Source organism: Acipenser ruthenus, chromosome 3 (genome assembly GCF_902713425.1).
Source record: "Acipenser ruthenus chromosome 3, fAciRut3.2 maternal haplotype, whole genome shotgun sequence".
In the NCBI taxonomy this organism is placed as follows: Eukaryota; Metazoa; Chordata; class Actinopteri; order Acipenseriformes; family Acipenseridae; genus Acipenser; species Acipenser ruthenus.
The window spans coordinates 76,688,134-76,700,578 of NC_081191.1; the positions used below are offsets into that span (position 1 = coordinate 76,688,134).

The following is a 12,445-nucleotide window of genomic DNA, read 5'->3' on the forward strand; positions in this document are numbered from 1 at the left end:
CTGAATATACACAAAGTGGGACATCTGTTAAAGCTCTTTGCATTTACATTGGCAATTACACATTATGATTAGTCAGTGCTTATGCTAAAAGTTCGCTTCAATGGTCTGATAAAATATATAAGTGCTAGCTATATATACTGTGCTGTTAGTTTCCAACTGTAGTATGCAGTTACTGTAGCCTGTAATTTCTTGGTAGCTTACTTTTCAATATGTGTAGTTTGTAGAAGATGTATTAGAAGATGTAGATTATTGTATTACTTGTATTGTAACACTTGAAATGTATTTGCTTACAATTGTAAGTCGCCCTGGATAAGGGTGTCTGCTAAGAAATAAATAATAATAATAATAATAATAATGTATTTATAAGAAAACTAATTAAAAGGAAACAAATGTAAACAATGGTAACCTGTGCGTAAAAACTGAGTCGTTTTATTTTAACTTGGAGGAATGAAGATGTCAGGCTAAATGCTAGAGTAGTTTAACTTAATTAGGTGGCCTATTTTCCCAGGCAGCCTTTCATTTCCCATTGCAGCTCTGCTTGTATGGAAGGCAAGAGGAGCAATTTTGTCTGTAATGAATACCTCGGGGACTGTACACAGTAATCATTTGAATGCTACATTGGTTCCAGTAACTGGCTTGGGCTTGTGGAGCTGCCACACTCTGTTATAGCAACCAGATAAATCAAAATCTGCCAGCTATGACATTTATTGGGTCAAAGACCATCAGGGTCAAGTAGAATGTACTGGCTCAGTCCCTGTGGGCTGAGATAAGGGATAGCATTTTTTAATCTTTAAAGCATAAACATATGTGGCTTTCGCAGAATCACTAGTGCCCACACGCTTTTATTATCTCAAAGAAATGCCAGCAATGTGTCCTGTATGTGCAGAGTGAAGATGACATAATTAAAAGCACCAGCATGGTGTAATTCACTCTGCAGGCTCATCTCCGGTTCAGGTTCAACTATTACTAGGTCTTACCACAGGGGTGTGACCCAAGTTTCCCAACCCATATACAAAATCACACAAGGGACTAAATGTTATCATCACTGAATATAATAATTTTAAAACAGTCTTGCACCTTCCCCTGCTTCAAAGGCGGTCCAAAATATAGAAGAACATAGGAAAGATTTTCGAAGTGTTTAGCATGCACATTTATATGACACTGCAAATGTGAAGTCAGTGTTAAGCATGCATTTTTTGTGTGACTCAGACAACATTTGAGGTACTGACATCACATTTGCAAAGATTTAAGGCTTTGACGATAAACTGCAGTTACCTACTTTCAAATAGAATTCCAGAATCACAGAATATATTTCTGCACCAAATATCAAGCCAATCTCCCAGCATTTGATGGTCTTATCAGTGGAATATTTGCAAGTTATACTGCAGGGTGTAATTTTTTATCATACTAATCTGAATATTTTTCATTAAGTAACTGAAGCTATTAAATACAGTACAATATGTGGTCTCTGTGCTATCCACTTTCCAACTGTAAACTTATATTAACCTGTCAAAACCCCAGCCCCTCACAGGCAATTTCCGCCTGGGGGGCTGTGCCCTTAAATACATCACAATATCTTCCAAAGTATAGACAGCACAGGCATGGTTCAGGGCTTGAATCCAAGGTAACCCCTTGGGCATCAAGACTAAAACCTCAGGTGTGATAAAAGTCTTACTCAGTACCACACTGGAAGGAGATATCCAGAAAAAATACATAAAAAAACAACAAACGCTTTTCATTTTTTTATGTTCTATAGTCATTTTTTCAACTTGTAACATATGAAAAGAGCCAGATCAAATTCTACAGGAGTTTTTACAAAGCTAAACCCAAGGGTCCCCAAACCTCTCCAAAAATAAACATTGTGTAAATCTTTATGTCCAGTGATACACTAAGTTCTAAAAGGGATGTTAACTTATGGCACCTCACATGCTATCCACTGCCACATGCATTAGCCTTTGTAAGGCTTTTTTTTTTCCTCCTTATCTCATTCAAGAGGTGGGCGTGTTTATTTGCACATCGATTACTCTGTAATGGATTGGGCTACAAACAAAGTAAAGGTATGAATGGAAAGCTTGTGACCTCCCCTACAACGTGATCAAGGAGACTTCACCGTCATCAAGTTTGTAAGACCAGAGCAGCAAAATGCAAGCTAGTCGATCACATTTGTTTTGGAAGCATGGGGGTACTAGACACATTGCGAATGGGATACCTCAGCGGTGAAATGACGGATTCGAAAAATTCCTTCGCGGTTTGATGGTAGGAAAACAACGATTTTGATATTCATCAGCTTTTTTTCTCTTTTGCTTTTGTAATAATATTACAAATGAGTTATGAAATATAATGTTTACGTGCAGTTCCGTGTTCCGCCCGCGGGACTAGAGGGCGTAAAATAAAGAATGCTATGTTGTTTTACAGCTTTTAATACCTTTTACTTTATTTTCACAATTTGGAATAAAACCTTTATAGTAAAATTTGCCTGGGGTAAATGAATATGGCTTTATATTTCAAGGTGACAGGTCAACTTACTTTTTTTTTTTCAAGCTTGAGTCCTATATAATAATCATGTTTGTACAGTACACATGGCCCCCGACAGCGCACCAGTCCCCTGAGCACCGACAGTGCACCGATCCCCTGAGCACCGACAGTGCACCGGTCCCCTGAGCACGGACAGTGCACCGGTCCCCTGAGCACGGACAGTGCACAGGTCCCCTGAGCACCGACAGTGCACCGGTCCCCTGAGCACCGGTCCCCTGAGCACCGACAGTGCACCGGTCCCCTGAGCACCAGTCCTCTGAGCATCGACACAGCTGGCCAGTAATTGGTAATCTGAACTACTTTTTCAGTCCCTGAGACACTGGAAGAATGGCAACTGTTTCAGGGTAAAGTCACTTGTCACTAGTATAAAATGTAAAATGGCATACCTTTTTATTGCTATGTCTGTGCTCTAACTTGTTTCCTCTCATAAAGAAACTGCAAAAGAATGCAAAGTGGCTTACAGCTAAATCTAGGTGAGGCAGAAAGCTACCAATATTTGCATATTTAACATATACACACACAGTAGGTAAATCGGTTTTATTAATAACAGATATTAAAGAAAGATACTGATGGCAAGCAGCCCTGGATAATTTCCAGAGAATATCATTAATGTTTAGCATTCATACTTCTGGCTGGTATCCAGAACTTATTGTGTGTAAAAATTCTTACAAGTACAGAATTAGGCTGTTTGCTTGCAGCGACATCACAAGAACAGTAGCAGCCATATGTTGCTACTTAGCAGTGTCTATAAGCCCTAAAGCATGTACTGATTTTAAAATTGAACATAAAGGATAATTTTCAAGTAGTGCTGCGAGGCAAGTTTTCTTAGATTACCAGAGGCATCCAGATGTGCCACAGAGTAAAACAGGTTACCAGGATAATGCGAGTCATCTGCAATTTCTCTGGTTGCACAAAATCTGGTTGCATAAGTATGCAATGCTGAAAGCTGAAGGAGCCAGGTGCTAATGGAAAAAAACAACAATATATAGCCTTCTACAGTTAATATAAAATATCATTAAATATATGATCACCTTTATTGACTTATCATTAGCAATACATGAATACACTAAAATTTAGTATAAAGAACTGGTAAACCTGCGAAAGGCCTATAACATATATAGCATTTTTTTCATATGCAAAAGTAGTTAGGGTCACCTCATTGTAATAATCTTGACAGGCATTTTATAATATGAATGTGCAAATTATGTGCAAATTAAGGGGAAATCAACCTTTCATTTTCACTAATATGGATAATTTTGTGTTTAATCTTAATTTTACCTGGCTTCACAGTCTCTGCACTAAACAGTTTAGACACAAGCACCTGACAGAGAAAAACACCTTTTTGTCACAGTTTTTTTTCCGGTTGACGCCACATCACCTTAACTCCCTCTGGCTTTGACACAACAGGAGGAGTCAAGAAGCAAAAGAGTTGTTGTTCATCTAGCATGCTTGTACATGTCTGCTTCATTTGTTGTTTACTAGAACTGTTTTTTTTTTTTTTTTTTTAATCGAGAGGCCTACATGACATGCACAACCATAACTGTAATCTGCTTGTGCAAAAATAAACTGGCTTGGAACAGGTGTTGTAAATGTCAATTCTTCTGCACTGCATTAATTAAACCCAAGAGACAGTTAATTTAATTTCCAGTTCCTATGCCTTACATGGATAATGAGAGTTTGCCTGAGGTAAACTTTTTTTTTTTTTTTTTTTTTAATCTAAAATATCATACTTAAATACAAATGAATGTCCAATCTACCTAAAATGTATGTTCATTTTCATCCTAAATGCTAAAGTCACATGTAGTTTAGCAATCATCTTCTATAGCAACAGCCCATTATAAAAGCAGGCTATGAAAATAACAGGAGGAAAATACATTTCAATAAATGATATTTAGCAAATGATTTGTACAGCCACCATATCACTGTAGCATGCTATTCAAACATGCATTGTTATGACTGTTTATAAAACTCAGAGCCTGTTAATCAAAGCATAAATATTTTCTGCAGCTGCAATCACTGATTAAATTTGCATCTTCACTGTATCAAATAAATGCAATTAGTTGCACTTTAAGACCCTTAGGGCCTAAATGAGACAATCCTGTGTTGGTTAAACCCATCAATACATTTGACAGTGCACTTTTAGGATTAAATCTCAGACAAATATACAAGGCTGCCGACAGCAGTCAGCCATGTGAGATAAGACTGCTTCTCTGTGACTGTAACAATCTACTTCTTGAAACAGCTTTCCTACTCATACACAAAAGAGATTTTTTTTTTAATCTGTTCCCATAAACATTAAACTAGCTTTAAAATAATGTATGAAGTTATTTGCATAATCCCACACATTACCATACAGTGCAAACAGTTTTTAAAAGTTACAGGACATATTTTCATTGTGTTTGATTTAGAAATTATTTACCCAGGATAGTCGAGGATAGTCCAACTGTGATGCCACATCTCTTTTCCAGTGTGGTCCTGTTTCTTTCATATTTTGTTGCAGCTGGGTGGGACTGTCAGGCACGCGGAACTGAAGTAAAATGTAAGTGAATGGATAAGCTAGAATGTTAAAGCAGGTTCAGCCGTTTCCCATTAACCCTAAACAGTATTCCACTCTGCCTCCTCTATTTAAATTAACTTTATCTTAAAGGCTTTACAAATTACAAGCAATAAACCAACAAAACACATTTTAACCCTACAATGTCATGCAACATAAAACTAAAACAGTGATATTATAAAATTGCATACAAAAGACCAACCTACAGTAACTGTGAGGATGCATTTTATTCTGTGTGGTGTTTTGAATATGCTCAGTTTTATAGCTTGAAAGGGATGGGAGAGGACTGTAAATTTAAATATCTTCAATGCAGCTCAATGCTGAGCTGGGGATTTGAATCCTCAGGCAGAATCACAGACCTGTACCACAGTTGGTCAGCTTTTGAAGGCAAACAAGTTGACATAAGCAGCAGGTGTCTTCTCTGATGCCACTGTCTCAAAAGGTGTTCAGTGGAGTTCATGAACAGTGTTTATCTGGCTCAGTGGAATTTAATCTGTCTCTGTGGGTCCCTGACATGATCTGTTATTCGGTATGTACAATGGTCTTTCCAGAACAAAGCTGGCTTCAGCAAATGTTAAGTCAGAATACAGCACCATGGCACCCTGAAGTGATGAAGTACTGATACAAGCACCTTGTGGTTTTATGATATTTTACGGATTAATGCTCAGCTATGTTTGTTTTCCATGGCTGCGTCTTTGTGTGTGTGCCCACTTCACTATAGAAAACAGGCAAACACTTCAACCAGGGTTTATTGAGGGTAACGTTAGCTATTTTGTTTGGTCTACTTCTAGGGGCCAGGTTTTCTGAAATGGTTTATAATGCATGTGCAGTATGTGTAAATGTGTTTTCAGTTTCTCTTATTGTGTTCAGAAAGTATGCATCAGCAGAATATATACAGACTTAATTGGTTTTATTTTATATTAAATCTCAAGACTGGCAAAAAAACATGTGTTGAAATAATGAAAATGTGTCACTTTCATCTGACCCCTCAATTTCTTATGCTGAGCTAAATCTGTGGTCTACAAAAAAAATCAGCACAGTCTATTAAGGCAAGTTTTATCAACCCCCCCCCCCCCCCTCAACTAAACATTTGCCTTTCATTAAGTCTTTCCCAATGTATAAAACTTACATTAAAGCATTGAATGTGTATAACGCATTATAAGTGCGGAAATAGTTAAAGGACACAATTTATGTTAAAGGAAAACCAGACTAAACTGTTTATGCTGAACCGTTTAAATTTTTTTTTAAAAAGGCTTTGGCATGTGCCGTCTGGTTACATAGAAGGACCTGGTATTTAGTTTCATTTATGCTACATAAAACACTGACCTGATTCTTTATTCTTCAGTTCTGTAAGCATGAATTCTCCAAGTGCAGATACTCTCTGAGATACTATACTACATTATAGGGCAATTAATTCCTTTTTTGCCATAAAGGTTACATTACAAAGTCTGTAAAAAGTACAGAAAATGAGTAGTGCTATATTTCTTGATTTCTAAACAAACTAATAATAATTTTAAAAAAATGCTTACAGATATGTATAAACATAATTGAACTAAAATCAGCACGAATATATATATATATATATATATATATATATATATATATATATATATATATATATATATATACTGTATTTTTATTTTGCTTCTTTGTCTGTTTGTATGGGACTATCATTGTTTCTAGTGCTTTAAACATCGCATGTCTTCTTGGTGCCTTGTGCTTAGAGATATTTTGATGTGCATACAGAAAGTTTTGTTTATTATTCTGTAACTTTTTCTGTTTATTGTGAGGTTGCATCTTGCCTGTATATTAACCAAAATATTATTTCATATTGCAGTCTTTTCCACTAGTATAATAAATCCTGTCCTTAAACCTTGGATCCATTAGTGTTGATTCTAAGCATATGTTTAAGATTGTGTGCACTAATTGTGAGGGGAAAAAAAAAAGTTTCAGACAAAGGATGACATTGATTTATCAGGTTTTGATAGAAAGTAGTTATCATCAAAAAAATCATACAGATTTTTCATTCAATATAGTCCCAATGACATCACGGTGATCAACATTCATTTATTTTATTTAAATGATGTAAGCTTAACCAATAAAAATCTCAAGTTGAGGCTAGAACAAATGTATGGGGGGGTATCACGGACTGTTTACCAGCTGGTGTCTTCCCAGGGAAGAAAACTGTAGCCTCTTTCAGGACCACGCCAACCACTGTGCTTTATCAGAGCCATCTAATTAACTTGAAATTAGGCTTAAATGCTTTGTTTATAAATTATAATTACTCCTGATTATGGCAGCTACTGATAGTGCTGCTACTTTGCAATGCATCCCTTTCAATTTGTTTAATTACAAATAGAAACAAGGCAGAGAAGATTAATTAACCCACCTGGCTCGCTGGCACACAGTCCTGGCTCGGCTCTGTCATGCTCATGTACATGTTTTCACCGTCAAACTGCAAATAGAATAACAAACAGAACAATACATGTTTAGAAGCCATCCCCCCCAAAAAAGGGACAGAGTGCAAAGCACCCAAACACATATTGATGCTGATTCTGAAGGTCTTTGTTGGGAGGCTTTGTCATAGCTTTTGTGCAAGCTGTCTATGATGTGCCTGTTTCCATCCTTATTGGCCCTGGATGTCAGCGATTTGGAGGTAATTAGTGCACTAGTAATTACAGAAGACAGGGAAGAAATGAATGTACCCTTCGTCTACAATCTGTTATTAAACAAAATGCCTCACTGTGCATCATGCATGTTGTTATTAGCCCAAATGAATTGCTAAATGAATTGCCCTGGTTCTGACAAAAGGCAAGGGCATGTGGTAATGCAGAAAGATCTAGAGTACGTTCTGATCTAGTGCTACTTCAGATCTTGATATGTCAGAAACCAGGGAAAACTCACTTGAACTCATGTTTTATTTTATTTTTCAAGTTTTTATATTATCTGAGCACCATTCTAAGCAAATATGTCAAGCAGCAGAATGTATGCCAGCAGTGGCAGCTCATCATAAGAGGCTACAGAGGCTAAGCTTATGTGTAATTTTGTAAAAGTAAAAAAAGACTTGCAAAATAATCATAGAGCAATAACCAATGTGTTAACCGTGTATAGCGGGTGCTTTCGTTTAGCATCTATTTCATACAGTTTTGACCCTTACATCATCCTTTCCAAGTTCTACTGTATTGCTATTGGCTAACATGACAGAATCCCAGCCATTCTTAGGAGTTTTCTGTATCCTCAAAATGGTCTGGGATTCTGTATTTATTCCACACAGTTCTAGAACCTTCAATGAAAGCAATAAAAGCAGGTTTTGTTGTTTATCCTCCCTGCTTATTAGTCAGAAGCGGCAGCTGTACTCCAGCCTAATAAAATAACAATTTAAACTAATAAAAATAAACAATCTAATTGTACTTACTGTAAAAACCCTCACAATAAACACTTGGTGTGTTTATTTTTATTTTTTAGCAGGTTTTTCTTGTGCTTTTTCTCTTGAAAGCAGTGAAAAATACCCGACAATACTATTAAGATTTCATACATGCATATGTATCAGATCAACATCCCATTCACAGCAGCATTAGGGTACAATCAACAAAACATAATCAACAATACTGTATACAATGCACATGATAAACCCATTTTAAATAACTTTAACTAAGAAAGCATGTCCGACTATACCTTATCTCAGTATTTAACATATTTTACAAGCTCAAAAATGTATTCCCATTAAGTGCCATATAGTATCTTGACTTGTCCAACAACTGGGAAATTAAACAAATCCCACACTCTCTATCGGGTCAGTTTGTAAGGTGAGAAAAATAAATCATCCTATTTCAGTTTGTGAAAAGCCACATATTAAAAGTGATGAAAGATTACTGATTAATATCCAAGGAAGAAGTCAGTAATGATTACAATATCACAACAGGGACACACATCAGAGTTCTATTAGAAACCTGTCAGGTGGTGGTTGGGATCGTTTAAAATCCTAGGTGAATGCAGATCCATTTTCTCTATAGAAAGCTGATGCAACAAGAGTGAAGCAAAAAGCATACCATGGATGTAAAAAGAAAATCAGAAATGGGAAATTGTGTGTGTGTTCATGAACAGAACTTTTAAAGTAAGATAGTTCACATTTTAAACAACATGGTTTCCATATACAGAGAACTTGTTGAATTACCTTAAAGATGAACAGGTTTATTTTTTGGAATGTCATTATAAACTAAGTAATTTGAGTAATTTTAAGTTTAAAAGCTAATTGCACATGTTTCAAATTTCTCCCACAAAGCAGAGCTTGCCAGTGCTTTACTGAAACAGTGAGTGCATTAGCAGAATTTGGATACAGCTTCATCACATTCACAGTGTAGAAGCTGACAAATAAGGCTCAGTTCATCAATAATGCATAGAAAAAACTAACAATTACGAACAAAGAGGCTGTCCTGTCAGGTTCCTTGTTAACAGATAACAGATACACTTGCTGGCCATTGACTGCAATAAATCAGCAGGAGAGTGCACAAAACACATATACAATGAGATTCAGGAAAGACGTCTTGGATGTGCTTGCCACCAAAATTAAAACTTAATTGAGGCTTCATGGTCATGGTTTTTTCTAGGTGGCGTTTAGGCTCTGTTGAAGCTACAGCAACCTGTTCATGTAATGCTCAACACAAAATCTGTGGGCCACACATACAGTACAAAAAAAAAAAAACACCTCTCACTTGGATTCCTTTAAAGCATAAAAGCTTTATAATGCAATAGGCAGTAGATATTTTCTATTCTATGATCTATCAATGTGCTTGAACAGCACATGTATCATATATTCTTTTAACTTACATCCCAAAGTATAAACAAATGAATATAACGGATTAAATATCTCTACCCACATACTTGAAAAAGAGAGCTACCAGTAAAAAGAATGTATTAAAAAAAACAACTTTCAAATTTAAAGTTGCCTTCACAAAATAATGATAAATATGAAATGCCTACTTAGCAATGGACAATAAGAACACAAGAAAGTTTACAAACGAGAGGAGGCCATTCAGCCCATCTTGCTTGTTTGGTTGTTAGTAGCTTATTGATCCCAGAATCTCATCAAGCAGCTTCTTGAAGGATCCCAGGGTGTCAGCTTCAACAACATTAAATATTGTATACATTTAATACCCATTTAGGACACAAACCTGCCCTCCTGTAACTGCATGGCTCAACCTGCAATCCACGAGGTTGTGTCTTTACTCAGTGAGCCACTCAGGTATTACCATATTAAAAGATGCTTTATTAACTGTATAATAAAGTTTTATTTACAAGGCCAATGGGATAATATCAGCGGAGGGTACTGTTCAACCCTAAACACTGAAGTGCAATAAAAGTAGAAATGGGAGTTTTTGGGAACAAATACAAAAGTATCCCCAGTAGCATAATCTAAAAGGTATGTCATATCAGATTAAATGTTTTGTAAACATGAAATAAAATGGAAATGTGAAAAAAATATATAACAAAGGGTAAAAACAATGTGGCACTGGAAACTATTGATAGAATCAAAGAATATTACTGTACTATTATTATTATTATTATTTATTTATTAGCAGACGCCCTTATCCAGGGCGACTTACAATTGTTACAAGATATCACTAGAGCAACTGGAGCTTTTACTGGAGCAATCTAGGTAAAGTACCTTGCTCAAGGGTACAGCAGCAGTGTCCCCAACCAGGGATTGAACCCACGACCCTCCGGTCAAGAGTCCAGAGCCCTAACCACTACTCCACACTGCTGCATTACTAACTATAAGAACCCTATATCAAACCATGTGGTCTGTATTTCAAGCAATACAGTTTCCACTAGGGCTCTGTTCTCAGACCCCTGCTATTCTCCCTTGTACCTCACCCCTTGAAGCTTTTATTTCCTCATTTAACCCCCCATCATTTCTTTGTTGATGACACCCAACCTTTAACCCTGACCTTGCCACCTGTATATCAGCTTGCTTGGCTGCTATCCAATCTTGGATGGCGCGCCGATATCTCCTCATCAACTCATCAAAAACTGAAATCCTTTTCTTCCCTTCCCTTTCTACTCCCCCACCCTGCCCCACCATCTCATTCCCTCCCTTATCCCTGATTCTATCCCACTCTGCTCGTAACCTCTGCGTCATCTTCGACTCCACCCTTTCCCTTTATGACCATATCTCGAACATAACACGCACCTGCCGTTTCCACCTATTCAACATCCTTAAAATACAACCCCCCCCCCCCCCATTTCTTTTTCTGCTAATAAACTTCTGGTCCACTCTCTCATCTTCACCCTCCTCGACTACTGTAACTCCTTCCTTGGTCTCCCCGCTTTTGTACCATTACAACAAATTCAAAAAATTCATATCATATTTAACCTCGCCCGCTCCTCCCATACCTACCCTCTCCTCCTCCAGCTACACTGACTCCCTGTCTATTATCACTGCCTGTTCAAATTCCTTACCCTTGTGTACAAATCTCTCTATGGTCTTGCCCCACCTTATCTGGCTGCACTGATCACCTGCTATGTTCTCTCACGTTCCTTACGCTCCCAATCCCTATTGTCCCTCACGGTCCCACCCTCGCCCTGTGCCCAATCATGTTTCTGTTCCTTTTCCCTTCTTGCTCCCCTTCATTGGAATAAACTCCCACTTGTCATAAAAGAGTCACCTACACTACGTAGTTTCCGCTCCTCTCTCAAAACTCATCTCTTCTCCCTAGCCCATCCTATTGATACTCCTGGTCCCCGATTTCCTGTTATGACCCTGCTTGCCCTGACCCTGACCTAGCCTCTTGCCCTCTGCTCTCCTAAAGCAACACATTTGTATCCACCACCTTAGCCCAATAAACTTACTCTCTTTCTTCACACACTTCTCTTGACTACCATTTTTGTTATAAATTTGTAAAGTGCCTTGGCTAAAGGTGCTATAAAAATGTAAATAAATAAATAAATGAGTTTTTTTTTTTTTCTGGAAAATGCTGGTAATAGAACCTTAGTAAGAATACAGTTATGTACCAAACATTAAGACAACTCAAAATCCCTTCATGCTGTAACTTTAAAAGTCACATGACCTCACCTTATCAGCTATATTAGGTCAGAGGTAAACTTCATGACCAGCAACATTTTTCACATGAAGGGTTTATTTAGCCCTGCAAATATGAAGTCACTATTATTTTCTGGGATACAAGGGATACAACAGTTTCTGGGATACAAGGTTTAGACACTGTGGCAGGGCAGCTTTGCAAAAAAAAAATGTCAGGAAAGGGTTCATTTTTGTTGTACGACACACGAATCAAACTTGATCGAGAGAATCACTGGAAGCGTAGGGTCTTTATCATATAGTGTTCATCTTATGTCAGA

General features: G+C 37.2%; 1 protein-coding gene across 3 annotated transcripts in view; it reads right to left on the bottom strand.

The window, feature by feature from the left end:
• Window positions 1-12,445, bottom strand: part of LOC117435670 (thymocyte selection-associated high mobility group box protein TOX-like) — a 110,932-nt gene that overhangs the window by 44,034 nt on the left and 54,453 nt on the right. For 2 of the 3 annotated variants that reach the window (XM_034059014.3, XM_034059012.3), the window contains exons 2-3: window positions 7,479-7,544; window positions 4,955-5,062 (exon numbers count right to left, since the gene is read on the bottom strand). In XM_034059014.3, coding sequence (XP_033914905.1) covers window positions 4,955-5,062; window positions 7,479-7,544 — 174 coding nt within the window. The remainder of the gene's footprint in view (window positions 1-4,954; window positions 5,063-7,478; window positions 7,545-12,445) is intronic. The other variant, XM_034059013.3, reaches the window with a different exon arrangement.